The sequence below is a fragment of the Nilaparvata lugens genome, chromosome 2 (assembly GCF_014356525.2).
Source record: "Nilaparvata lugens isolate BPH chromosome 2, ASM1435652v1, whole genome shotgun sequence".
Classification (NCBI taxonomy): domain Eukaryota; kingdom Metazoa; phylum Arthropoda; class Insecta; order Hemiptera; family Delphacidae; genus Nilaparvata; species Nilaparvata lugens.
The window spans coordinates 28,284,911-28,312,759 of record NC_052505.1 but is presented as its reverse complement, the minus strand read 5'-3'; the positions used below and the strand labels follow the sequence as shown (position 1 = coordinate 28,312,759).

Here is a 27,849-nt window from a genome sequence, read left to right as displayed (position 1 = left end):
TACCATGCTGCCACAACTTGGACCAGTATTATAATGAAAAGGTCTCCAAGTACCTTTCCTTGGTTGCTGAGATCAAGGAAGTCTGGATGCAGGAAAAGGTCACAATTAATTGTTCCTGTCATTATCTCCACGGTTGGAGTTGTAATTATAAAAGTGTCAGCAAATCTTTGTCAGATGGGAATATCGAAAAGTGCAAAATATGCCATGGAAAAAGCAGTTGTTCTCAGCACAGCATCCATTGTGAGATCATTTTTGAACATTTCTGTTTAGTAATGCACCAAAGTCTTTCCAAAGGCCGACTTTGACTGCAATAAACACTCACTTGTCATGTGATGAATGAAATGAAAATAATAATAATAATAGTTGGGTTTTTAGTGAAGTATGGTAGTGGTTATAGATTTTTTCAAGTTATATTTTCTCTGTTCTCAACATTCAAACTTTTAGAACTTCAGATTTTATCTGAATAACTATATTATTAAAACTGTCCTATCAGATAAGTACTTTCAATGCATAACAGTAGCTTAGTCAAAATATTGTTTGTTATATAGAGAGAAAAATGATAATTTTTATATCTACACCCAAATCTGTTGCCTGTTTTTTCTTTTCGCACAATATTGTTTTTGGTTATACCTAAAATGGAGAGTAGATAAAAAGTATGAACTCTATACTTGGATTGGTACCTCCTGGAATAAGCAAGAAAGTATATTATTAGAGAATTTAAAGGAATATCATCTCAGTAAATTATTGTAGTCTGTACAATAATGAACAAGAATATATATATATATATATATATATATATATATATATATATATAATATATATATATATATATATATATTTCAATCTATTTATATTGTGTCTCCTGTTTTAATTTATATTACAAACTTTAAAGTGTCTTCGGTTAGGTGCTATATATATAAGTTTCTCTTTATCATTCATACTACCTATATCTAATCATTGATATATTCAAAAATGTTCAATGCCACTATAACAGGTATATCCTTTTTAACTTCTCAACACTGACTGGGCAAATAGGCTGACTCTATCTCTGTCACGTTCTCTGTTCAACTGTTTCTGTCATCTTCTCTGGTCCAACGCTACTTTCTCTTTCTGGTGAGATAACTTCAAAAGGAAGTGAAAAACTTATTCTGTTCCAAACTTCTTCAATAAAACATTATCTGTAATAAAACATTCGGCTTCGTGAATATATTCGGTTTAGTTGAAAGTTATTTCAATCTTGAAAATAATTATATCTTTTTAATTTATTCATTTTCAATAAATAAATAGCTTTTGAACAGCGCTCCTAATTTTTATTCAGATAAATGAAGTATATACACAGTTATTTCAGATAGAATGGAGTAAGTTCTAGTTAAGTGTAGGCCTAGTAAAATTTCAGCTAATATGAAGGCAATTTCAATTGAATTTGAAAGTATTATACCGTAATCAAACAGTCATTATTGAGCGTTTATGGAGTGCAGCAGTCCTGAAGATTCTCAACAACATCGCTGACTATGAAAACACTGTAAGTATTTTATCTCAAGATTGTTAAGATTAAGATTTTTCCAATTCATTAATAACTTTATAGTAAAATTGTATTTGTAATTTTCAATTACTAATATTGTTCTTATTATTAATGATTCGATTCCACTAAAACACTCACCGGTACTTCTGATTCTGACATTGGATTTATGTGTGTAAGTGTGAATGATCATTATTTTCTTTAAAATAAATTCTATTCGTTTTAGGTATTTGGAATTTTGTGTTTTGGATTTATCCAAGTAATTAAATAATTATTTTCTGCTCTAAGGGTCGCTTTCTCCAAAGTTGGCTTAACTATAAAACACGTTTAATCATTGTGATTGTATGGTCGCATTTATTACAATGTGTTTTGATTGAGTCAGCTACTGTAATGGTTTAAACTAGAATTTTAGTCCAACTTTTTTGAAGAAATCGAACCTTGGATCGACCACAATCTTTTCTTTTACAATATACTAATGTGTATAAGTGGATTTTCTTGCTTAAATTAAAGAGATAGATAGGTACTAGAAACATATACAGATAAATTAATATGGCATTTATACGTACATTGAAGAAGACCGGTACTAAGGTAGCCTACCTATTTCATAACGATCAAGCGTTTACAGAGTGAACAATGTGAACAAAGCGTTTACAATGACATTTTTATTCAAGCTGGAGAGTTATTGTCATCATAACATTCTTTCAACTGATATCTGATAAAAATGACACCATCTTTCACCAAATATTTTTTATAAGAGGTGATGTTTATGCTATTGTTCATGATATCATGATAACATAAGAATAAAACCAAGTTGTTAAACCTAGTTTATAAGGTGATGTTTATGAAATTGTTCATGATATCATGATAACATAAAAACAAAACCAAGTTGATTGAAAAGCTGCATCAGATGAATCAGTAGCCTAAGTATTTTAACTGTTCCATCATTGTACATTCCCAATTTTCAAATCAATATTACATGTGAAGGATAGGCTGAATTCATTCCAAGTTAACTCAGATATACATAGCTATAACACTAGAGGAAGGAATAACATTTCAGTTGAGAGACATAGGCTGAGTGTATTTGAGGAAACACCTACTTATAGGGGACAAACGTTTTTTGCGAAACTTCCGGCTGATTTGAGAAGTATTGTTGAAGAAAAACAATTCAAAACAAAATTATATTCTTTTCTCAGTGAGAAGGCTTTCTATGAGGTTGACGAATTCTTGTTAGAGTGAAAAAAATTATTATCTAAATTTTGCAAATTCAATGAATTGTTAAATGTTATTAGAGTTTTATTTTAAGATTGATATTTTATGTAATTATGTTATTTATCTGTGACGTTTTTCAACTGTATTAAATTGTTTTTGTTATACTTTTGTTGAAAATAAAATATTATTATTATTAATCAATTTTCAACAAAATTTTAACAGAAGTTTTCAAATTAATCTTATTTCAAGGAGCTATTTTAGGTTTCACTGGTGGGGATTTATTCCATGAAAGAGCTCACAATCTCATAATTAATTATTGCTGATAAGCTATTTCAGAAAAATAACTAAACAAGTTTTGCACATGACGAATTGTAAAAGATTGAAACATAATCTTTTGTCATGCTGCAAATGCTCAGATGCTATCATGCTTTATTAATACTGATTTTTATTCCTTTTTTTAAATTGAGAGTAATTATTGTTGAATGAACTCAATTTTCCTTGTAACTTTGATAAGGAAGACGTCACTCAAACGTAACTCAGCACAAGACAGCATAAGAATGATAACATGATCAGTATCTATAATTAATACCCGAGTATGAAGAATGTACAAAGAGAGTAACAACTTTACAATTCCTACAGTATAAAATAGTCTCCTATATATAATAGTGTACATGATCGTGGGTTTTTATTTTTCAGAATTTGAAAAGGATTGAACATTGAAGCATTAATCGGGTTTAAAAATGTATGTGATACAAATTAATGTGCCTATGCTGCTCTTGATGATGATATTGATATTTGAAATAGGTACGTTCTAGTAGGTAGACTTTAAATTATATCAATAATATTATTTCCAATGTATTGGAAACCTATTTTAAACCTAACACCTATTTTGTCAATTTAGCACAGACTTCATGTACGGTATTTGGAAAACATTGTCATCAAAGTGACAATGTTATAACAATAAAATAATTAAATCAAATTAAATTAATTATATCACAATATTAATATTAAATGTAATTTTAATTTTATATAATTTCAATATAAAATAATAATTTAAATAATAATGGAGCTTATGAAGCTCCTCCTCAGGAGTGAAATGCATAGCTCATCTCATCACAAAAAGTCAGTGTTTTTAAATACCGATCTTCACTCAGACACACCAGTGTCTAAACTACAACAAAGTTGGATAATTCTATTAAATATTTTCAGATCCAACCAATCTTATTGTAATATTTTGGTGAATATCGTATCAAGATTTTAGACGTTTTATTTTTCGGAATAAATACAGTAACATAAAATTTAACACTAATCTTCACTTAACAATTTTTAGGAACTCTTACAAGGTTGAGAAAGTCACTTGATTGACAAGAGTAGAACACTCACCAGATGAATGGTTTATTTTATTTATTTATTTATAATTTTTACAAAGTAGCACTGATTGGGAGGGAAAAACTAAGGATACTCCTTGTACTATTTCTTTTCCAAATTTAGATAACATTTTAAAAGTCCGAAATAGGTTCATGGTTTCACTTTTCTAAAATTTAGTCCATTTTCACTAAAAAACAACGACAAAGTAAGAATTTTGAAGGTTAAAAACATAATAAAAAACAAATATCACACTCAAATCACCATTAATTGTAACATTTTTGCGTAATTTAACAAAATTTAGAGCCAGAAAAACACAACTCACTATTCAGAACAGCTGGATTATATAGAGAATTTAATTAGTTTAATTGGATCATCTCATCTTTGCAAATGTTCTATGGAGTCTCTGTTATTTGATCATGAATTAGAATTTTTGAACACATGAGTTGGCTATGTTTGAGATTAAATCCTCTTTTGAAATACAAAAAAAATATGAGGTAAAGGGGAGGAAAATGCTATATGGCCCTCATATTCTTGAAAAATTATAATCTTGTATTCTTGAACATGATCAAAGATTTGAATAAGTTAACTGGGAAAAATAGAAATCATTTTCGCTGTCCAATGATTATTTATTTTTATTTGACTCTAGAAAGTAAACTTATTGACAAGAGTAGAACACTCACCAGATGAATGGTTTAATTGGATCATCTCATCTTTGCAAATGACAAGAGTAGAACATATATAGAACATATTATATTTTTTATTTGACTGAAATTTCAGTCAACTTGGATAGTTACCAGAATTTCGAGTTTTCTTGTATACTCTGTATGAAGCACAAACACGAGAGCACGACTGGGGTAGGCCTACTCTGAATGCCCACCTGTTCTCTAAAATAAAAGTTATTTTTACTCTAACCAGGTTAAATCAGATATTTTTCCTGAGAAGAGTCAATCAACTTAGTAAAATACGTATGTATTTGACTGATTCAAAAAAGATATAGGTTCTAGTTCTTCAAATATTTTATTGGATTATATCTGATATTCTATAAAGAATAATAAAAAACTATTATGATAAAATTTATTATTATATGAATCATGTATAAAATTTAAATATTTTCCCGGGAGCTCCCAGGCTCCCCTCTTGGAACCGCCGCTGGATAAATGTACAATACTCCGGCAAATGTATACCAATCAACATATTTTTTATGAAACAGTTTATATGTCATTTGAGTAAAAACAAAAGTATTTTTCCTGTCACGGTTAAAATTTAACCGGCTTTTGTGCAATCGAGCCTATATGAATTATTACAACGATTCCTATCAGAAATAACTATCATAAGTTAGAGTACGGTATATAGAGACTGTATAACCAGTCTCATTATAAGTCAGTTTCCTTTGCAGGTTTATAAAACTCTTTGATAGCGTATTCCCTATTGAAACAACACAAGTCTTCAAACGTTATTACCTTATTATTTTAGCATTCTGGCTATCTGTATTTACCTAATGCTGTTTCACAAATGACCGATTTAAAAGTAGTTTTCATCTTATTTATGTTAGGAGTACAATTTCTAAGAATATTTTTCGTTTCATCATATTTTATTTTTGTTAATTGCTGGTTTTTAGCCTACTGTGGCACTCCATGTGAACAGAGGTTCACGAAGTATGGCTTTGTTTGTGTGTGTAATTCCACCTACTGTGACACTATAAGACGTCCTGATCGAAATCCTGAAGATGTTGATGCAATATTACACTATACTACATCGAAAGATGGAAAGGTGCTTGAATTATCACATGGCTCGTTCAATGAGCCAATTTCTGATGACGAAGGTAAGAAAAGTTTCCCAGCTATTCTAGAACTAGGTGTGACATTTTTACTGGAATTTCTCACACTGTACCGATAAACATGTTCCATCAATGGAATTATTAGCTTTTGATAATAAATAAGTACATAGGCAGTCTTATACAGACTGTCTAATCAGGGATTGATAGTCTTAGGGCAAGACCACATTGGGCGTTTTTCAGTCAGCTATCTCGAGACGCCATCGCAACCTGATTGATCAGTCAATCGGAGAGCTTCCTGTTCTGCCGACTGAAAAAACCCTATTTATACTTTTTTCAAGTGTTTTAAAATCCATATATCTGTGTCGTGTTCCCTGTATGTATTATATTATTATAGATGATACCATGTGCACAGTTATTATATCACTGTAGTAATTATACTTCGTGCAACCTCTTCAGACTTGGAGGAATTTGCGGCGCAGAGAAATGGAGGGAGATCAGCCAATTGCAGTGATGGATTGAGTCATAGGTGGAAGCGTAGTTGTCAATTTGTCGAATAGAGTCAGTCGAGTCTGTGTTTGCAGAGAGGAAACTTCCTAAGTTTAACATGGCAACAAGGCCGCCGTTGTATCCCTGCCGCTGTATGCCTTCTCTGCTGCGCATGTCCATCCCAAGTTGGATGTTAATTTGAACAAAGTATAGTAGTTATACTGTAGTAATATTATTATTATAAGTATTGTGACAATTTTTTCCTATCTAATCGCCCAATATATAAAATCTGTCTCAAGAGGAATTATTTCATTGTGTTATTTTTGTACTATATGAATACCGTAAACAAAGCGGTCTTTCATTGAGCGTTAAAGTACCGGGTGTGCCAGGAAGAGGTTTACACGTTTGATTTTATATTACGTGCCCATTCATGCACCGAACTTCTTTTACACAGTTTACAAAGTAGGTTCTAAAAATATTCTGGGAAAATTTCAACTCACTAACCTCTGTAGAAACAAAATGGCAGCATATTGAAAAACTATACTTTAAAAACACTAAAAAGGAGTTTTTGGTTTTATAATATATTTTCACTGTTGCACTTTAGTTTAGGGCAATATAACTTTTGAATAAAACAACTAAAACAAGGCCTAATAAAAAACCTTAAAAGTCCAAAATTTTTGAAATTGAAATCCATTCACAGCAGCACACTGATAACAGCGCTTAAGAGATGATTCGTAAGCTCTTACAAAGAAACTCCGCGGTATGCGGAGAAGTTCCTCTTCTATTGATCGTTTTATTTCCACATCATTATTGAATTTATGGGTATAAACTTTCTCCTTCAAGTAATCCCATAAAAAGAAGTCACAAACAGTTAAATCTGGTGATCGGGGTGGCCAATCTAAAAAATAACTTCCACGACCAATCCAACGGCCATGAAGTTTTTCATTTTTAGTACCGTAATTGCTTGACATGATTTGCGAAATGAGGCGGAGCACCATCTTGTTGGAAGATTGCTTGATCAATTTCTGGTACCATCAAATGAGGCAATACTACTGCAACGTAGTAAACAAATAAGATAATAACTCATGAAAGTAGTAAGCGAATTGGTAAAATTTTCATTATGCTGCCATTTTGTTTCTACGAAGGTTAGGGAGCTGAAATTTCCCAGGATTTTTTCAGAACCTACTTTGTAAACTGTGTGAAATTTCAAAAAATTCGGTGCAAGAATGGGCACGTAATATGAAATTAAACGTGTGAACCTCTTCGTGGGACACCCGGTATATGCTCCTGGTATCATCTACCGAAGGCTATTCATTACACCCTAATAGGTGAAGATGATGAAAAGATATGATATTATTACAGTGATTTTCAGGTTGTCACATAATCATTGATGCCCAAAAAAAGTATCAAGAAATTATTGGATTTGGAACAGCATTCACAGATGCAGCAGGTATCAATGCTGCATGTCTTAGTGAATCGGCTCAGCATCATCTTATAAGGTGTGAACTCATTTTATTCTATTCTCCACAATCAAATTTCCATCAATGATCTAAAATTCTCCTTCCACACATTTTATTACAAAGAACTCTCCTCTTTCTCTTTCCATATCTTATCGTTCTCACCTTCCAATTTTAGTTTTTCTGCTACTTTATCAAAGAGTGAGACTACCATTAGTCTTTCTCACATTCTCTAGTAATTATAAATAATTGCTATAAATTATAATATTAATAGTAATTATAATAATTACTATATAATATTATCATTACTATATAATCATTATACAAAATTTCAAGTTAATCAGTTCGGTACCTAGTTGAAGATTGATAATTCGCCAAATATGCGTATATCATATCGCATAGCCTACATTTTAATTACCTTTCCTTTCTTTATAAATAGTAGCCTATAGGCGATATAAAACATTTTTGTATAGTGAGATACACTTAGAACTGTCATCATACCTTATAGATAACTTAAATGCTTCCCATCCAACCGATACTGACAATTTGAAGTGAACCTCACTACCTACAGAATCACATTATAAATCTAGTGTCGGTTGCACAAAAGACAGTTAAATTTTAATCGTGATTAATTCCACAAAAACCAATCAGAGAAGCCGTCTTATCAAAAAGGCCATCACTGATTGGTTCTCGTGAAATTATAATCACGGTTAAAATTTAACCGGCTTTTGTGCAACCGGGCCTAAGTCTAATAAGTCTTCACCCCACACAGGCTATATAGGCCTCGGGGCGTTTTTTGTTTTATTCATTCTTATAAAAGAACCTTATCATTATGTTAAATCATTATATTACTGTACATTTCTACGTTTTGATGATAAGAGACAGATTTTCCTGTTATTGTACTGTTTTTTGGATGAATAAAATCTTTTTAATTTAATTTCATTTATTGTTTGATGTTATTAAACCACATCAACATTTTTATTAAATTATATATTATTTTTTGTTGTATCAATATACTATTTATAGTCAAATAGTAACATAGAGTAACAAACATATTTTCTTTATAAGTTACTCAAAAGGAAAGCTGACAACTTTGATAAAAATTTCATTCTAGCTTTGATATATAAATGCATATACTTCCTTCAGTAAGATTAATTTTGAACTGTCAGCATTGGTTGGATGAAAAGAATTGATATTATAGTTCAATAAAGGATGCTTAACTTTCAACTTTTATAATTGATTGAATGGGAAGGATTGATGATGTAAATACATTTATAAGGAATGGTGACGGTTTGAAGTCAGTCTTACTCTCACTATAGTGCTGAAAAAACTGTAAATATTCAAATATCACTTTTGGTAGCTGAAATTAAGCCATTCCATCTCCCATTAAAAAGCCGTATGGGCATCTTGGTCACGCTGATGATTTTTTTCGCTCGTATGGATTGTATCTTATGGGATAAACAAGCGAAATAGATGCACCCCATATGAGGGCATGCATTCTGAAGACGCACCAGATAAATTCATTCGTGTCTGAAGGTGCAATTTTCTAGCGACGACTCGAGACGCGTGGTAAAAGCCACCTAGAGCATATGGATGGGGTCTAGCAGAGATAATTTAGGGCCAAAATCCACACAAGCCGTTTTTCAGTCGGCACGACAGGACAGGGAGCTCTCCGATTGGTTGGACAGCAAGCTCACTCAATGCGCCAATCAGTCAATCGGAGAGCTTCGTGCTGACTGAAAAAACGCCCAGTTTGAGTGAACGAAAACAGTTCGGAGTGAATCTCACAACACTCATTAATAAACTATTCATCTACCTCTGGTACATTTTAATGTTGTTTACAATTATCAATTCTTTCAGTGCTTATTATGGTCCAGAAGGAATTGGCTTTGTAATGGGCCGTGTTCCTATTGGTGGAACAGATTTCTCGACTCGTGCTTACACTCTGGACGATATAAAGGACGACTTCGAACTGAGCCACTTCAGCCTAGCGCCTGAGGATTACGATTACAAGGTACAAAGCTCGTCCAATAAATAGTTTGATACTTTATGAAAAGTAGTGCACATTCGACAGTTTTTTCAAATACATGAGAATGTAGATACATATATAGCTGATGGTACAAGGTTCATGGTTCGTCTTCGTTTGATGAGTAGGCCTAGGCCTACTTGAAAATCCACAAGATGATCCCAGATGGTATGGACATGAGTTATTGAGATTCTACTAGATGGCCCAAGGCTCGTTTGATGACTATTCAGACAATGCTCTTTTGATTAGTTCTAGAGAAAAATCTTCTTTTTTCTCCCTTTTCCCTTCTTGTTCTTCTGTTTTTTTCTTCTTTCTTCTCCTCCTTCAACATCTCTCTCTCTCTCTCTCTGACACTCTCTCTCACTTTCTCTCTCTCTCTCTCTCTCTCTCTCCTTGGCCTCACTTCTCTTTACCTAATTCTTCTTTTTTTGTCTATTTCTCTTTCTCTTTCACCTCCTGCTCACACTTGTTCTCCATCATCCCCTTCATATTCATGCCGTCATTCTTCTTTGATGCCTTATATTCAATAATTCTGAGTAATAAGCCTATATTCTAATCAAGATTCACTGTTTTCAGATGCCTTACATGAAAAAGGCAATGGAGATCAGCCCGAAAGAGATAAAGTGGCTTTGCTCAGCGTGGTCTGCTCCCCCGTGGACGAAGACCAACAACAAAATCACCGGATTTGGCTTCCTCAAAAAAGAATTCTATCGTCTGTGGGCTCAGTATCATATCAGGTAAGTTTTGCTTCAGCTGGTTTGTTCACAACTACTTTTTATTATTATTAATATGTGATACATGAATCTCTGTATCATATTGTAATACATAGATTTGAATAGAGAAAATTCAATAAATGTACGTTTTTATATATGAATATATTTTTTTATTTTGAACTTATGAGATTTTTTGAAACTCTTTTCAATTATAAATATTTTATTTTTATTAAAATAATTTCATACATAAACTCGCTCTACTAGACATGCATACCTAAATAGTTGCAATAGTTGCAATCAAAGGTAAAGTTATTGAGGCTTGTCTCCTGAAACAACTGTATGCTTACTTTGTGGAAAATAATTTCTTGAACACAACTCAGCTTGGATTTAGATCCAAGCATTCTGCATTGATGGTGGAAAAGGTTGTTGACTTCATACTGGAAAGCTTTGAAAAACAATGTATGGTTGCTGGCAGTTTCTTGGACCTGAGCCGAGCATTAGACTCCATGTCACACTCACTGCTCTGTCAAAAGTTAAGGTACTATGGCATAGAGGACAAAGAGTTGAATTTGATTGAAAGCTTTCTGAGCAATCGGGCACAGGTTGTGCAAGTATATAATAAACTATCTTCCTCAAGACCGGTGAAGACTGGAGTACCCCAAGGCTCAGTTTTGGGGCCATTTCTATTTGTTGTATTTGTGAATGATTATAGTTGTAACATCCCATGTCATTCAGTACTTTACGTTGATATGGCGGAAGGTGTGGCTCGTTCATCAATTGGGCTAGTCAGTTGGGTCGAGCGAGGGGTTTGTTACCACTGTCTGGAAAAATGGCTTTTGGTGGCCCTGAAAAGGGCCAAGTTTGTTGCTGGTGGCCCTGAAAAGGGACCAAGATTGTTGCTGGTGGCCCTAAAAGGGACCAAGGCAGGCTAGATGTTTAGTAGTCATTGACTGGCGCGATACCACGCCGCGCGAGGGTCCCGGGCAGGTCCGTCTGGTGCGAGAGCAGGCCGGCAGGGGCTCAAGTCAATGGTTCGCAGTCTCCACTCTGATTTTTTTTTTTTTTTTTTTTTTTTTTTTTTTTTTTTTTTTTTTTTTTTTTTTTTTTTTTTTTTTTTTTTTTTTTTTTTTTTTTTTTTTTTTTTTTATTAAGATATAATATAATATGTTTTGTAATATTAAGTTTTGTAATATGGATAATATAATATTGAATATTTGTAATATATTTGTATCTTCGAATATTTATCTATTTTTCATTTATGTATATATTTGTTCATTTGACATTTATTTATAAATTTATACATTTGATTTTTTTTTTTTTTTTTTTTTTTTTTTTTTTTTTTTTTTTTTTTTTTTTTTTTTTTTTTTTTTTTTTTTTTTTTTTTTTTTTTTTTTTTTTTTTTTTTTTTTTTTTTTTTTTTTTTTTTTTTTTTTTTTTTTTTTTTTTTTTTTTTTTTTTTTTTTTTTTTTTTTTTTTTTTTTTTTTTTTTTTTTTTTTTTTTTTTTTTTTTTTTTTTTTTTTTTTTTTTTTTTTTTTTTTTTTTTTTTTTTTTTTTTTTTTTTTTTTTTTTTTTTTTTTTTTTTTTTTTTTTTTTTTTTTTTTTTTTTTTTTTTTTTTTTTTTTTTTTTTTTTTTTTTTTTTTTTTTTTTTTTTTTTTTTTTTTTTTTTTTTTTTTTTATTAAGATATAATATAATATGTTTTGTAATATTAAGTTTTGTAATATGGATAATATAATATTGAATATTTGTAATATATTTGTATCTTCGAATATTTATCTATTTTTCATTTATGTATATATTTGTTCATTTGACATTTATTTATAAATTTATACATTTGATTTTTTTTTTTTTTTGCCAAATTCACTTTTTTGGGAGAAGTGTGATGGAGATGGGTTCACCTCAGGGGAATACGAGCTGTTTACAATGGTGACCTTAACGTCAAGTTGCTGACCATCAGTCTGGCCACCATTGTTGAAAAGGGAGTGGCTTTTTGGTTTGAACTGGTCGTGGTATCTCGTACATCTGCCTTACTGATGTACGCCACGACGTTGAAGCTGTGTCATGAAGTTTTCTTGATGTGAGCTGAATGAAGTCAATCAGTTGGGGAGTGGAGACATATTCATAGAGTAGCCTATTGTTCACTGTGTAGTGAAAGTTGCAGATGGTTCTTATGAGTTTGTTTTGAAGGCCAAATAGTCGTTTTCTATTGGTCTTCGATAGGTATGGGAACCAGACAGGGGCGGCATAGGTCATGTATGCCCTGATGATAGCTGTGAATATGAGCAGCCGAAACTTCAGGGGGAAAGAGGGGGTGATAAAAAGGGGGTATAATTGTCCAAACAGCACACGACTGTGTTGTATTTTCATGTCAATGTGTTGTTTGAAGGTAAGGTTTCTGTCTAGAGTAACACCTAGATACTTGACGGTGGGGGACCATGGCAGGGCGTGGCCATGGATTGTGAGAGTGGGAGGAAGTTTACATTTTCTGGAAAAGGCGACAGCCACGCATTTATTTGCATTTATCTCTACCTTCCAGGATGAACACCAGGATGTGAGCAGGTTCAACTGCTCTTGAACATTCCTGGCCGCCCTCTCGAGACTCATGCTGCTGGAGTGGAAAGTGGTATCGTCTGCAAAGAGACTGGTTTGAACTGAAGGTAGAGCTGGCATGTCGTTGATGAAAAGGGAGTAGAGAATAGGACCAAGCACAGATCCTTGGGGGACACCTGCTGTTGATGGGGTGAGAGCTGAAGAAGCTATTGAAGAGGGGGTACGGATTTGGACTTCAAAATACCTATTAGTAAGGTATGACTTGAAGAGTCTGACTGTTGGGGGTGGAAAGACAGATGAAAGTTTATAGAGGAGTCCATCCAGCCACACAGTGTCGAAGGCTGCTTTGAAGTCTATAAAGACTGCAGCCACGTGCTCTTTCTTGTTGAAAGAGTCTGATAATTGAGAGCAGAATTTCATTAGTTGCAGAGTTGTTGAACAACTTGCACGAAATCCAAACTGCTCTGGCCTAATCACACTATCTAGCGTATCTCTGATATGTTTCTCCAGAAACATTTTCTCAAAAAGCTTTGAGAAAAAGCAGGGGATGGAGATGGGCCTGTAGCTGGATGGTAGGGTGGAGCGTTTTCCTGGCTTTAGGAGCAGGAATAATTTGCTCTTTTTCCATTCTGAGGGGAAGTGTTGGGTGTTCAGAATGGAATTGAAAATTACAAGCAGGTGTTGGGCTAGTTCTGGTGGCGCATTGAAGATGGCCTTCCCTGAAATACCATCAAGGCCTGGGGCCTTTTTTGGATTGGTATTTTGAAGTGCGGTTGTTATATCCCCCATTGTAAAGAATGGGAGGTTATTTGGGGTTTGGTCTTGAACTGTTTCTGATACACTGTCGACTATTCTATCAAAGTGGGAGTTGAGCTCTTGACTATGGGGAATGGGTGGGTTTGAAAAGTGAATTTGGAGGTGGGAGGCAAACTCATCCACTTTCTCTTGTTCTGAGAAGATAAGCCCATTTGGGCTCTCAAGTGGTGAGGTTGGGGGTTGTTTCCTGAGAAGTTTTCGGGTAGCTTGCCAGGCTGAGTGGGATGGCAAAGATGTTAGATATTCTTCCCAGGATTGCAAGCGATGGAGTTTAAGAAGTTGAGAGCATTTGTGAGATGCTCTATTGAATGCGTATTTGTCAGCAGGAGCTCGTGTGATCTGCCAACGTTTACGAGTGCTACGACGCTCACTGATAGCTAATTGGATTTCAGTTGGGAGTAGTGAACGTCGTTGGGGTTGGGCTATGGAAGTGTTGTCAGCTAGAGCTGTTTTAATAACTTCCGTGATAGTATCAGTGTGGGCTTCTAAGTCGACAGAGTTTGAATGTGTGCTTGGTAAGGGAGGAATGGAATTTGACACACTATCAAAGTAATTTTTCCAATTCACAGTAAGGCGATGTGGAGATGGCCTTGCAATGCTATCAGGATTCACAAGAGTGAACAACACTGGTAAGTGATCTGAAGAGAGGTCTTCTATCACGTCAACCAGTGTGGTCTTTGTAAGTCCAACAGACAGTGCATAGTCCAAAATGTCAGGTTGAGCAGCTTGGTTAAACATACTTATATGTGTAGGGGATGATGGTATGTGAAAACATATTTCTGTGTCAAATTCCTCAGTGAATTTGAGGAGTGATGCCCCCGTTATATTTGTAGTTCGGCAACCAAAAGCCATGTGCTTGGCATGTGCTTGGAGGTGAAAATTTGAGATAGGGTGTTTGTGTTAACTGGTCTATTTCTGGGTGGGTTGTATAGAGAGACAAAAGTAACTGGTGTATTCTGTACAGAGATTGTAGCCGCTATTACATCCATGTCTGGTATGGATGGAAGTGGGTGTACACAGAAGGAGTGTCTTCTGTGTACTAGAATTGCTACACCACCATGGGTTCGATTTTGCTCAGTGGGGGGGCGGTCATAGCGTAGGCAGTGATATGAGGGGAATTTAATTGGCATAGTAGTTGGCATTTGTGTTTCCTGAATTAGAGCCACATCAATATTCAGGTCACTAAGAAAGTGACGAAGTTCGTCTATTTTGTGTCTTAGTCCATCTGCATTGAATGAAATAATTTTGAAATTATTCATTTTAGTTCAACAGGGAGGGGAGTGCACTAATAAGAATGGCAATGGCTTCACCAATGTTCAAGGCATTGATGAGACGTGGTAGGGTACTTACCACCCATTGAACGAATTTTTCTGAGCTCAGAAAGCTCAGTAGACCTCCCAGTCCCTGTTGAGATTGTGTGGAGGGAGGTTGTGAACTTCCCAAGTTTGACTCCACTGAAGGTGGTGTCTTTGTTTGGGAAGGGAGAGAGGGGAAGTTCGATTGAGAGATGACAGGGGGCGGAGGAGGAACCCATTCCATGGGGAGAGAAGGGAATATATTCTTCTCCACTGGTTTGTAGGTCTTTGTCACGATTTTAGTGACCTTGTGATGTTGTTTAGGTGGTGAGGGGGCAGAGCTTTTCCCCGCGTCCGCGAGAGCAGCCACAGAAGAAGGAGGTGTAGTTATAGCCACACTCTCCTCTCTCAGCGACTGCCCCGCGATTTGCGGACGCTTGGATGCCACCTGAGTGGCTGCTGTCGGCGACTGAGTGGTCTCAGTTGACCGGGGTAGTTACCCTATCGAGGGTACCCTATCGAGGGTAGCTGAGTATCCCCCTTTTATTCACAGTCCCCGAGTTCACCTGCGCTGCTATTGGCTGGCGGTTGCTCGGCCAATAGAAACGCAGGAACGGGTGGCGGCGACTGAGGCGCACCCTGGTGGCGGGTGGGTCAACCACTCATTTGGTTGATGCGTGGCGTGGGGAGCAGAGCAGAGCGGCAGGCTGAAAGGTAGCGAACGCGAGGGAGGTATCAACGTCGATGACACAACAATCCTGAACTCTGGAACCAATCTAGGGAATCTAACTCGTGACCTTAAGCTATCATCTGAAGCATCGAAAACATGGTACACCTATAATGGCCAATAATATTATGAGACTAAAACGGAGAAAATATTGTTTTCATTAAAGAGCAGTCTGAATACTGAATTTCAAAATTACACACAACCAGTTGAATTACTTGGTATAGTGCTGGACAGTAAACTGTGTTGGGATGAGCGCGTTGAATTTCTTTGTAAAAAAGTGGCTAAATAGAGTCACATTTCTTTTAAGAAAACTGAAACCTTTAGTTACGGTACCACTGACATTCTGCTAATGACATATTATGGTTTGTTTCATTCACATTTGAATTATGGCCTTCGATTATGGGGGAGCATCGCCACTACAAATAAAGTGTTTTTATGGTAGAAGAAGGCTCTGCGATGCATAGGGGGATTGAAATTCAACGAATCATGCAGAGAAACTTTTGGGCATCATGGCCCTGGCTAACATGTAGGTACATTCAAAAATGTGGTTTTTATAAAAGAAAATTGAAGATACTTTATTGAACAATCTGAATCTCATGAACATGATATGATATCAAGAAAAAGTTTGATTTGGTAAAGCCCACCATAAGACTGCACAAATCCTACAAAAGCCATAAATGTCAGCAGTTCGTACTGTTCAATAAACTGCCCTCAGTAATCAGAAACCTTCCAAAAGATATGTTCAAGAAAAAAGTGAAGGAGCTACTAAAAACTAGGGTGTTCTATATATACATTAGAGGAATACCTCAGCATCGAATTTGTTACCAAAGTTCTTTCATGTTATCTTATGCTGTTTTATGTTATATGATGTTGTTTTATGCTATCTGACATTGTTTTATATTTTACCATAGCCTATCTGAGTTACTTCATCTATGTAAATGTCTATTACTTCCCTTTGTAACTGACCGACGTGACGAGATCCATGTAAATGTTATAATTATATTTGTTGATCAATAAAATGTATTCTATTCTATTCTAAATTCGAAGGTACCAAGGCTGATGACAAGGCGATGCTATAATAACTTGACAGCAATGTGATAAAAATTACTTCCAATTCCATAACCGTTCTCTGCTCTAATTTAATATAAATAGACAATGATACGAGTAGTGGCGTAGTACATGATTATGATGGAATAAACATTATTATTATTATTATGCATCATTAATATTAAAAATCAAGCTTATTTTATACTCTTTCATTCCATGCTAAATTATTTATTATATACAGACTGCTTCAGGACGTACTCTTTGGGAAATGGGACAGACATGTCTTTTTATATCTATGTGAATTACAGGCCTATCCAGTCTCTCGTCTCTACATGAAATAAATGCAGTCATTTTTGGTCCGATCTAATTTGGATTTCGTTTGTGCCAGACATATTCTTGAATATTCCACTTTGTTAGAACACAATATGACATTGTACTGAATTCAATTATTTAAAGTTGTGTATTTTCAAAGGAGACATATATACATGTTGCTTCTATATTATCATTAAAATAGATTACAATTAACTTCATTGGTTATTGGAGGTAGCCGCTTAAAAATAATACTTTGTATACTATTTATATATTTGATATATAATATGCTGAGGGCCTACTTTGATTACCTATTGGAAAATCCCATGGAAGAGAAAATCATTGGAAAAACCCTGACTGTCTTTAGACGTTTAGACAATAAGTTAGAAAGTTGGGCCTTAAAGAATCTCTCGGCTACAATTGGATGACCATCATGGATACCAATCAGCAAATTCCAAATCAACTAAAATTTGTACTAATAAAACTGGAGCAAACAAAGCATGATCACTGCTGATTTGATAAATGACAACATATAAACTACTGATTTGTGAACGAACAAAGCCAAAGTTTGACTCTAAAGCTGCGTTTACACCAAAGTTATATGAACAAAATGTTAATAATCTAATTTTTATAGATTCCATTAGATTGAACATAACTTATCATACACATGATAAACATATGTGTTTGTCAAGTTCCGTTCTATCAAATAGAATCCATGAGGATTAAGTTATCAACATTTTGTCAATAACTTTGGTGTAAAGCCAGCTTGAGCCTTGTCCTGTTATCTCAAAATTTTGCTGCACAGGGCAGCTTCAAGTGAATTCAATTGGGGCACATCTATTATTTCATGTAAAATTCTCAATTCTATTCTTGTGCTGCAGGTTCCTGGAAGAATACAAAAAGCACAACTTCACGTTCTGGGGAACAACGTGCGGTAACGAGCCACTGAACGCGTATCTTCCATTCCTTGTGAGATTCAACTCAATGGGTTGGCACCCCTCAGACCAGGGAGAGTGGGTAGCCCAGTATCTAGGACCAATGCTGAAGGAGAGTTACGGTCCGATCAACATAATCGCACTGGATGATCAACGGTTCATGATGAAGTTTTGGGAGAAGGTGCGGAACAGTAACACAGACATCGATTTTGTTCGTAAGATATTTTGCCGTCCTTATATGGATTCTAGCAGATTGAATGGAGCTTGACAAACATCATCTTATTAATCTAGTAGAATTTATAAGGACGGCGGAATATCGTAGGGACAAAAATCTATGTGTGAGCTAGCCTTATTCAGTGAGATTCACGTTATAAAGTCAGTGAAAATGATTGATGGCATAGTTGTCACATAATTGCCTATTGTAGAGGCCAAGAGATATATAGGAAATCTTATTATCCTAGAATAAGATTATCCATCACACTTTTTAATAAGCTTCTGTTTATTTCTTAACAACTGACACATTTTCAAAAAACAGCTTACCTATCCATTCCAGAAACTAACTATTAATTTCTGTCAAGTTTGTTATTTCAATGAATCATATTTCAAACAAATGCTAATAAAATCATGTATGTTACGGTATTTATTATAGTGGAAGTTCAAACCACATTGAAATAATAACTTGCAGAATAAAATATTATCTACAAATATAACATTAGCCTCAACTTCTCAAACGGTGAAAGAGTGGCTGGCGTGGTAGGGAAGGGAAAGTATCTCTGCTCTCATACATCTTCCCCTCTAACTGCATGCATACGGTTAGTGTAGAAATTGTTCGAAATGAGAGTACTGGCTGCCGAGAAGTAACTGATCAAACTCTTACCACTACGCTAAACATTTCAGAGTTGAGTCTCATGTGGTATGGAATTAGAATGTTCACATCCTCGGCCTTTAGATAGCTGTGATCCAGGTCCTATCTGTTACAATAATATCAATAAAAATTGTTGATTCTTGGTAATAATTGAAACCGATTTGGCGATTATTAGGAGTTGGAAAAGGATACAAAGCTATCTGGAGACAAACAAGGATAGCGAACCAATGTTATCAGTTAGTGTTATCATTCAGGTGTTGATAAATCCCACCAATTCTAATAGATTAATTTTGACTTGATTTTTAGTCTGTTCTTCGAAAGGAGAAACAACAATAACAATAACTTTTCGATTGTGTACATATATAAAAATATAATGACTCAGCTGTTAATTACTAGCCTTGCAAACACTACAGTAATACTATACAATCATATAGTTCAAAATCACAATGCTTTCATTCACAATAGATTAAGTACCCTACTGTGATTATTCAGCTCAGTATTAATTTTCGACTCTTTGAATAGATTAGAATCGGTTTGCTCATCCACTCTCTCAAGCACACAAGCACCGCATATTTAGGCTAGGCACACACCAGTTAGTCAAGACAAGACAAGACATGTTTAGTCACAATACTTCACATAGCTGCTTATGAAGACATGTCTAATTGCAATGACTAATCGATGTGTGTTGCTTCATAAGCAGCTATGTGAAGTATTGTGACTAATCGTGACTAGTCTTGTCTTGACTAACTGGTGTGTGCCTACCCTTATAGTTCACATCGTCTCTCTATCATAGCTCCCTTCAGCTGATCGATCGATTATTCAGCAGTTCTGTCAACGAGTGCTCTGAGATTATAAGAAGTATGCGGCATTCTTTGACTTTAACTTTTCGGAATTGATTTGGGTACTCTAAACTGTACTAGTCACAAAAGACATTTTGGCCATTGACTGTCACGCTTCTCCATTGACTAGCTCGATTACGTGATACAACCGCTATTAAGATTCCAAACAAACTTTATAATCCAATATCTTATTGCAATGCAAATTTGGAACTCATCACTAGTTTTCCTGATTGAAAACATTATTATTTTGAACGTCCAATATTTCCAAAATTGAAAATCAATCATTTATTGTCAAAACTAACCACCTATACAGCCCCCTGTGGGTTGGGGGAGCTTTGAGTCAATCATCGTACAAAAAGAAAAACCCAAGAAACGAGAGATGGGTGAAACTCCAGGCACAAGTGTAGGTCAAGAGGCTAAGTCGAGGGTGGCCAGGTGCCCTAGAGGAAATTTGGTGACTCCTCCTTCAGCGGAAGGACCTATAAAGAAGCCTGGAGTGGAACTAACATAGGTCACGATTTTGTGGGTGGAGAGACCAAAACTCACCACTGCTCAGAGAAAGGCGGCCATTCAGGCAAAACTTCTTGGGAAAGGTGAGGCTTTTTACCCTGCAGAGTTTCGGAGGGCAAAAAGAAAACTCAAGAGACCAGAGATGGGTGAAACTCTAGGCAAAAACATAGGTCAAGAGGCTAAGTCGAGGGTGGCCAGGTGCCCTAGAGGCAACTTGGCCACCCCTTCCTCAGCGGTAGGACCTTAAAAGAAGGCAAGGAGTAGAACTCCTTGTAGGTCACGAGGACTAATCAGCCTGAAGAGACTGCCAAGCATATCACACTGGATTGCAACAAGCAACCGGGTGATGAATGGGATGTTAGTATAGGGGAAGACTCCTGGTTCTTGTAAAGAACACAGGTATTGATTCGCCTAACTAACATACTATTCGGGAACACAAAATAAGCTTCGGTTGACGTGTGGGGCTCTTTGAACCTTTGGATCCTTGAATCCGTCCCTTCAAAAACAATAAATAGACCACCAACACCATTTTTCCTGCTGATCACTAAATTCGAGTAGTTCTCATCATGATTTTTCAACAAATCTGTAGGCCTACAAAAAAAAATGTTGTAGAGCATTGAGTTTGATAAAACGTATGGCAGTTTATCTCTGTGGACTTTGGAGTCATGGTATACCACCAGAGTCTCACATGTATACCCTATTCTGACTAAAGATTTGTTTGTATTTATTTTCGATTGAAAATATTGACTCAAATATTCTCATTGTGATTTAATAGATGCTTGCTAAGGCAAAGGATTACGTGGATGGAATCGGTTTGCATTGGTACTATGATGAGGTGACTCCAGCTTCTTGCCTCACCACTTTTCATGAAAAACATCCCAATCTTCTCATTTTAGGCACAGAAGCGTGTGCAGGTAATGTAAATAATATTGACTATAATCATATCTCGTTTTTTGTTTGATTCTGCACCGGTCTTATTCAATGGTCTATATTTAGATCCACTTTAAACCTCTGGGTTTTGGCATTGATCAGTGGCGTAAATAACGCCAATGCAACCAATGCGGTGCATTGGGGCGCAGTCCTTCAGGGGGCACAGGCCAGGTGGGCGTGAAAAACTGATATTCTAGAAAATTGTCACAAAAAATGTAACAAAACTCTTAGTAGTTTATCGAAAATTTGGCCACGCAATTGTATTCGTTATGCCATAGAAAAAGAATAGATTTAGTTAATATCTTGTTTTACTAGCATATCATACCATGAACTCTTATATTTGATAATTATGATTAAGCTAATTATATTTATTTGACTAATCTTCCTTCAATTGGATAGAGATAGTATAATTAGTCAGGCGATGAATGCTCAAAAAAGGGTATAGAGGGAAAAATTTGGAAGACAATTTTCGACCCTGCAGTTCTGTTTCAGGTAGTGAGGAGGTAAATATATCAAGAGTTTCCCTGTGATAAGAAAGTGAGGGTGGTTTAAAAGTTGTATTTTTCAATGTTTTGCTTACACGTTCATATCTTGAGAAATCTGCTATAACAATGAAAGGAAAATATGGGTTAGTGGAATAATACATTAAATTGAAGAGAAACCAATGCTCTACAAATCTACGATAAGAATTAATTTCACGATGCATTGTTGGTCAGTTACGCCCTGAAAGAGAGTGAAAGAGCAAAAAATTGGATGAAAAACCGTTATTTCAACAATGTCACATTTTGAAGAGCGTATCTCGAAAATTGTTGGAAAAATCACAAAACTTTATACTAAACAGAAATTTCAAAGAATTTAACAAGCTTCTTCTTTGAATAGTTAGTCATGTCGGTTGAACGCATTTTTCTCAAGATATGAATGTGCAGGCATAGCATTGAAAAATTCAACTTTTGAACCACCCTCATCCCTTCACAAGGGGTAGGGATGGGGACTTTTAAAATGTTTACCCCCAACTGGTACCGACAAAGCTGCAATGAGTCCAAAATTGTGTTCAGACTATTCCCTCCAAATTCCTTTTTCAATTGGACTATTGTTGCAAAACTGAAGATTTCACACTCAACACTAAAGCTGCTGCAACAATCGTGGAGAAATGCGTTAACTTGTAAAATTATTCATCAAATTGGAAGGAATTTGAGGCTCAATAAGCACATAATAAGCATGGATTTTTTCCATCAATATTCAAAAAGTTATTAGAGCAAAAATAGCGAAAAATTGGAGGAAACTGTTTTTTTCAAAAAGTCACACCTTTGAGAGCGGATATCTCGAAAATAAAAAGATATATAGATTTTGTAAGCAATAGTCATGTCCATAAGATGTATAGTTTTCTAGCTGTATGCGAGAAACAAAAAATGGTACCTTTGAACCATCCTCACCACCTTAGCACAGGTGTTAGGGGTGGGGACTTTTGATACCCCCTTTCTACCCTAAACAGAACTGCGGGGTCGAAAATTGTCTTTCAAATTTTTCCCTCTTCACAGTAGTCACATTAGTTCCGTATGAGAGGTTTTTATTTTTATTTATGAGTGTGTGTGAATGAGTCTACGAATAGGGGCGCAAAGGACTACTAGCATTGGGGCGCAGTCAGACTGGTTACGCCACTGGCATTGATGTTATTTTTATAAGGAATCCTGGCACTTATCTCACTAAAAATGAGTGAAAATGAATCTCTCTCAATAAATAGGACCAAATAGTAAGTGAATTTCACTCTATTATAATTTGTAGTAGATAAATATAGTTTTCTAAATCCTATGATTTAGAAAAAGGTTGCCTGCAGTTTACGATTTAATTTCGGTGACTCTAAAATAAAACATTGCTGTAGAATAATTGGGATAGCCTGATTGGATGTAATTTATAACTGAAATTTTCACATAATATTATATTTGCCCACAAGGTTATCTACCATGGGATGCTGGGGTGAAGTTGGGATCTTGGAAGCGTGGAAGCAGATACATGGAAGATATTATTGAGGTAAGAATCCAGATTCTATGGAAACATTTACAAAGGAAAAATTAACAATTACGGTACAGTTCAAGTTGATTTATGATATTCTGATTTATTTATAATGATAAGACATCAGGAAAAGCCTCATCATTTGAAATTCATCTTAATACTATGTTTTTGTAGGCCTAACGTGCTTATACCCAGTTTTAAAAGTATATTAATTTGATGGTTTTATTAAAACATTTAGATTGTATGTTGTATTGTTATGGCAATAATTCGAACAAAAGAACAAACAAACTTTGAATTTAAATATATATGAAGAAAAAGAAGAAGGAGAAGGAGAAGAAGAAGAAGAAGAAGAAGAAGAAGAAGAAAATAAAAATCCCAGAAATGCTAAATTCCTCTGTAAACTTGTAATTCCCTTTGTTATTTTCAGTTTTTGTTTTGCAGAATATTAACCACTGGATGTGTTGCTGGATAGACTGGAACTTTGCCCTGGACGAAAATGGCGCACCCAACTGGGTGAAGAATTTTGTTGACTCAGCAATAATTGTGAATTGCACGCGAGGCGAATTCTACAAACAGCCCATGTTCTACGCACTTGCACACCTCTCTGCGTTCAATGAGCCGGGCGCGGTCAGAATCGGCATGAAAATGACCAGTCAGCCTTTTTACAAACTCGAGTGCAGAGATGTGGCCGCTCTAGTCATGCTCAACCAACATGGTGGACGGGTGCTCGTCTTGAATAACAAGTACAGCAACAAATTCAATTATAGACCTATTCAAAAGACCTATAATAGACCTATCTAATTATATACCTATTTTCTATTTAGACCTATTTCAAACGTCTTATTGAGAAATATTTATTAATTTTATAAACTGTTCTATGATCAATGGGGTCGCTGCCAACCTGTCTCCCCGACAGCTAATCCCCTACTAGAACGAAGGAGCTTCCTTGCACACGCTCATGACAACGAAGCTCCCCGCCAGCTGATCTCCTGCTGGATATGAGGGATCTGGTTGTCATGATCGTAGCCGACAACCAAGCTCCTCGCACGCTAATGACAAACAAGGTCCCCGACATCGGATCCCCTATTGGGCATTGAAACCAGCTTGAAGCGGGTGGGCAAGAAGTATATTCACATACACTGTTTCACATATTCTATGAATTCGATTATTAGAAGAAAAACTTGTTAATGTTGTCACTTAAACATTATCACTGCAAACATTAAATAAAATAAACTATTTCTCTTTCCGAAACTACTGTCTTGAAAAATGTGATATAACTCATCAAAAAGCAATGAATGACTGGGGAAACAAGGTGTACTATGTTTTGAGAAAATCCGTTGAATAAGTGCATGAAATATAATGTCAGTTTACTCGCGAAATCTCCATCACTCAAAAGTAAGCGTGCGAGGAGCTTGGTTGTCAGGTTCGGTGACGACAACCAGCAAGCTCCTTGCACGCTGGCCTCAGCTAGTCTCCTCGACAGCCGGCCCCTACTGGTTGAGAGGGAGCTGGTTGTTGGGACCGTAGACGACAACCAAGCTCCTCGCACGCTCACAACAACCAAGCTCCCCGTCAGCCAAGCTCCTCTCTCAAGAGCTCAGTTGACGCCGTCAACCAAACCCCTCGAAAGTTATTTTAAAAGGAGCTCAGCTGACGGGGAGTTTGGCTGTAGGGGTTGGCGCGCTCCCGATCAATCTCTTTCAACTCATATCTCTAATAAAGATAAGAAGATGAACAACTCTCATTTAAACTCTTGACTATTTATCTCATTATTGCATTTAATTTATCCTTTTCACTTTGTATAATACTCTTATATAGTGAGGCATTGATCATTTATAACAGGTGTATAGACAAATTCAAATAAACCATGATGCTCTTATTACTTATAAAAAAACAATAAATAAGACTCTTGATGTGTAGGTAGAGGGCTCATAAAAAGAATGATAGAATAATTTATTTCCCATAGAGAAAATATTACATTAATAATTTTTATTTTGTGCTTTGAGTGAATCTTCCAACCAAATAATTTTTACTCTATATGACTCATGTTTTGAGAAACATTGTTTCTGTAATCAATGTCAATTGTTGAAAACAAATAATATATATTTCTATTGTCAAACTGACTGTTAATTTTCATTTACAAACAATGTTACTGATATTAATATGTTTTATCATTATTTGTAACAACTCTTATTGTTATGCTGATTTTTCATCAATTTATTTCTGTGTTTTACAGAGCGAGTTCTTCAAGGACAGTGATTGTTGAAGACCGAATGAAAGGCAAAAAGGCAAAAATGAGCCTGGAGCCCCATTCCTTCCATACGATTCTGTATCGGCACTGATTTATCTAATAAATACTTTTCCAAAATATTTTCCTGTAAACATATTAAATTTATGCATTTCCATTGCCTGGATTTCAGTGTCCATGTGAGTTTCTTGCAATAATAAACAAATTAAAATATGAGTTCAAAGAGTGCTTTTTTTTCAAATGTTTTTTTTACAATTTGGCATTCTTGAAGCTGATCACTGACGTTTTTTCCGACTAGCTAACACATCACGCAAATAATAGCTGAAATGGTGGAGAAGCTGTAGATGAGAATAAGCCAATGGAAGGGGCATTCTTAGTGGCGTATTGGCGTTTTGGAACGTCCATCAGTGGCTGACAAGGCCAATTGGATCAAAGATAGCATCCAAAACAGTGGAGAAGAAAATTTAGCATATGCTCTGCAAAAATATACAGTTTGGTAACAGGTAGGACGAATTATGAAATCTACTTCTAATGGAAAACAATTTGAGATGTATAGGACTGGGTGAAAAATTATCATGATAAATCATGACTGTCAAACATTGGCAAAAATCAAGAAAGACATATATAGTCAATTAACCAAAATTAAATAATTGTTGGAGCTGTTCTTTAAAAAAATAAAAATATCTGTCAAAAGCAATTAGAGCAATAAGGATTATATTATACTAGCAGGTAAACCCTTGCTCCGCATGGGGCACAAAAAATGCTGGAGAACGCAAGGAAAACGTAGTAAAATCACCCATCTTGGGCGTATCATTGACGTGATTCTGAAGTCTTCTCAAGAAAGAATCTAGACCCTTCTGTACCAAATCTGAACATGATCTGTCGATATTGATTCTTCGTGAAGGAGTAGAAAACGCTGAAAACCGCGGAACTTGGACGTTATATTCCAAGACCCTCCCAAAACAACATTTTTATACCTCAGCTGAGCCTGTGTACCAAATTTGAACATTTTTTCTCATTTGGTTCTTGAAAAATGTGAGAAAACGCAGAAAAAATGCTAGGGACGCTGGGAAAGTGCAGTAAAACCGCGTATCTTTGGCGTAAATCTGCGTCCTCTCAAGAATGAATTTCTAGACCCTTGCTGAACTTCTGTACGAAATTTGAACATGCGCTTGATCTGTCAAATGTTATTGCGAAAAGGCCTAGAAAACACAGGAAAAACGCTCAAAAACCGACGGGCGGAACTTAGGCGTCTTAACTTTAGGCGGAACTTAACTTCCAATAAAACATTTTTATACCTCGTCAGCTGAGCCTGTGTACCAAGTTTGAACATTTCTTGCCAATTATAGTTTTTGAAAAAGCTGATAAAACGCATAAAAACGCAGGTTTTGAGCATATAATTGAATTTTTTTTCAAATCCGTTCTTAGTGCGCTTTAGATGGACAAATGAATAATAACCTGCCAAATTTAACGTATTTGGTCTAGTAGATTTTCAGTTCTGTTGATTATGAATGATGAATGAGTGAATGAATCAGTGTCATTTTGCTTTTATATATATATATATATATATATATATATATATATATATATATATAAAACAGAAGACACTTTAAAGTTTGTAATATAAATTAAAACAGGAGACACAATATAAATAGATTGAAAACACTTAAAAACTATTACATTAGAAATGGGGGAAATGGGGGTTGGTTTGACAACCGTTGGATTCAAAACTGCAGTCTTCTCGGTTGAGAAAGAAGACACAGTCTCCGAAAATTTCCCCCATTTCTAATGTAAGTTTTTAAGTGTTTTCAATCTATTTATATCGTGTCTCCTGTTTTAATTTATATATATATATATATATATATATATATATATTATATATATATATATATATATATATATGTGAGTGCGCCACACCAGATTTTTGATTTTGTATTGAAATTTTTCAAATAAGTGCAATATTTCTAAAGTTTTTAATTTATTGTGATACATTCTGTGACTCATTTAGAGTAAAAAATCAACCTTCAAAATTCAAAATTTTAAATCATCATTCCTGGACCGAAAATTAAGTAACGAAGCAGTGTGTGATTACATATATAACCTTATCTTTTGGACAACATTAACATTTTATCGACATTTTTGGAGAGAAATGGTACAGGCTCAGCCTAGTTTTTCCTCCAATGTCATAATTGTATTATGATTATGGTATACAA

General features: G+C 35.2%; 1 protein-coding gene across 2 annotated transcripts; it reads left to right on the top strand.

Annotated features, from left to right (window-relative positions):
- Positions 1-1,115: 1,115 nt before the first annotated feature.
- On the top strand, positions 1,116-25,852 carry LOC111059462 (putative glucosylceramidase 4). Of its 2 annotated transcripts, XM_039420959.1 has the most exons (11): positions 1,116-1,522; positions 3,425-3,532; positions 5,715-5,918; positions 7,732-7,858; positions 9,677-9,830; positions 10,419-10,579; positions 18,181-18,415; positions 21,224-21,362; positions 23,330-23,406; positions 23,830-24,131; positions 25,625-25,852. In XM_039420959.1, the coding sequence occupies exons 2-11, from the start codon at positions 3,469-3,471 to the stop codon at positions 25,728-25,730; spliced, it is 1,569 nt and encodes a 522-aa protein (XP_039276893.1). In that variant the 5' UTR covers positions 1,116-1,522; positions 3,425-3,468; the 3' UTR covers positions 25,731-25,852. The 2 variants fall into 2 exon arrangements, with proteins under 2 accessions (XP_039276893.1, XP_039276892.1); XM_039420958.1 differs by lacking the exon at positions 1,116-1,522 and having other exon boundaries at positions 3,253-3,532.
- The last annotated feature ends 1,997 nt before the right edge of the window (positions 25,853-27,849 follow it).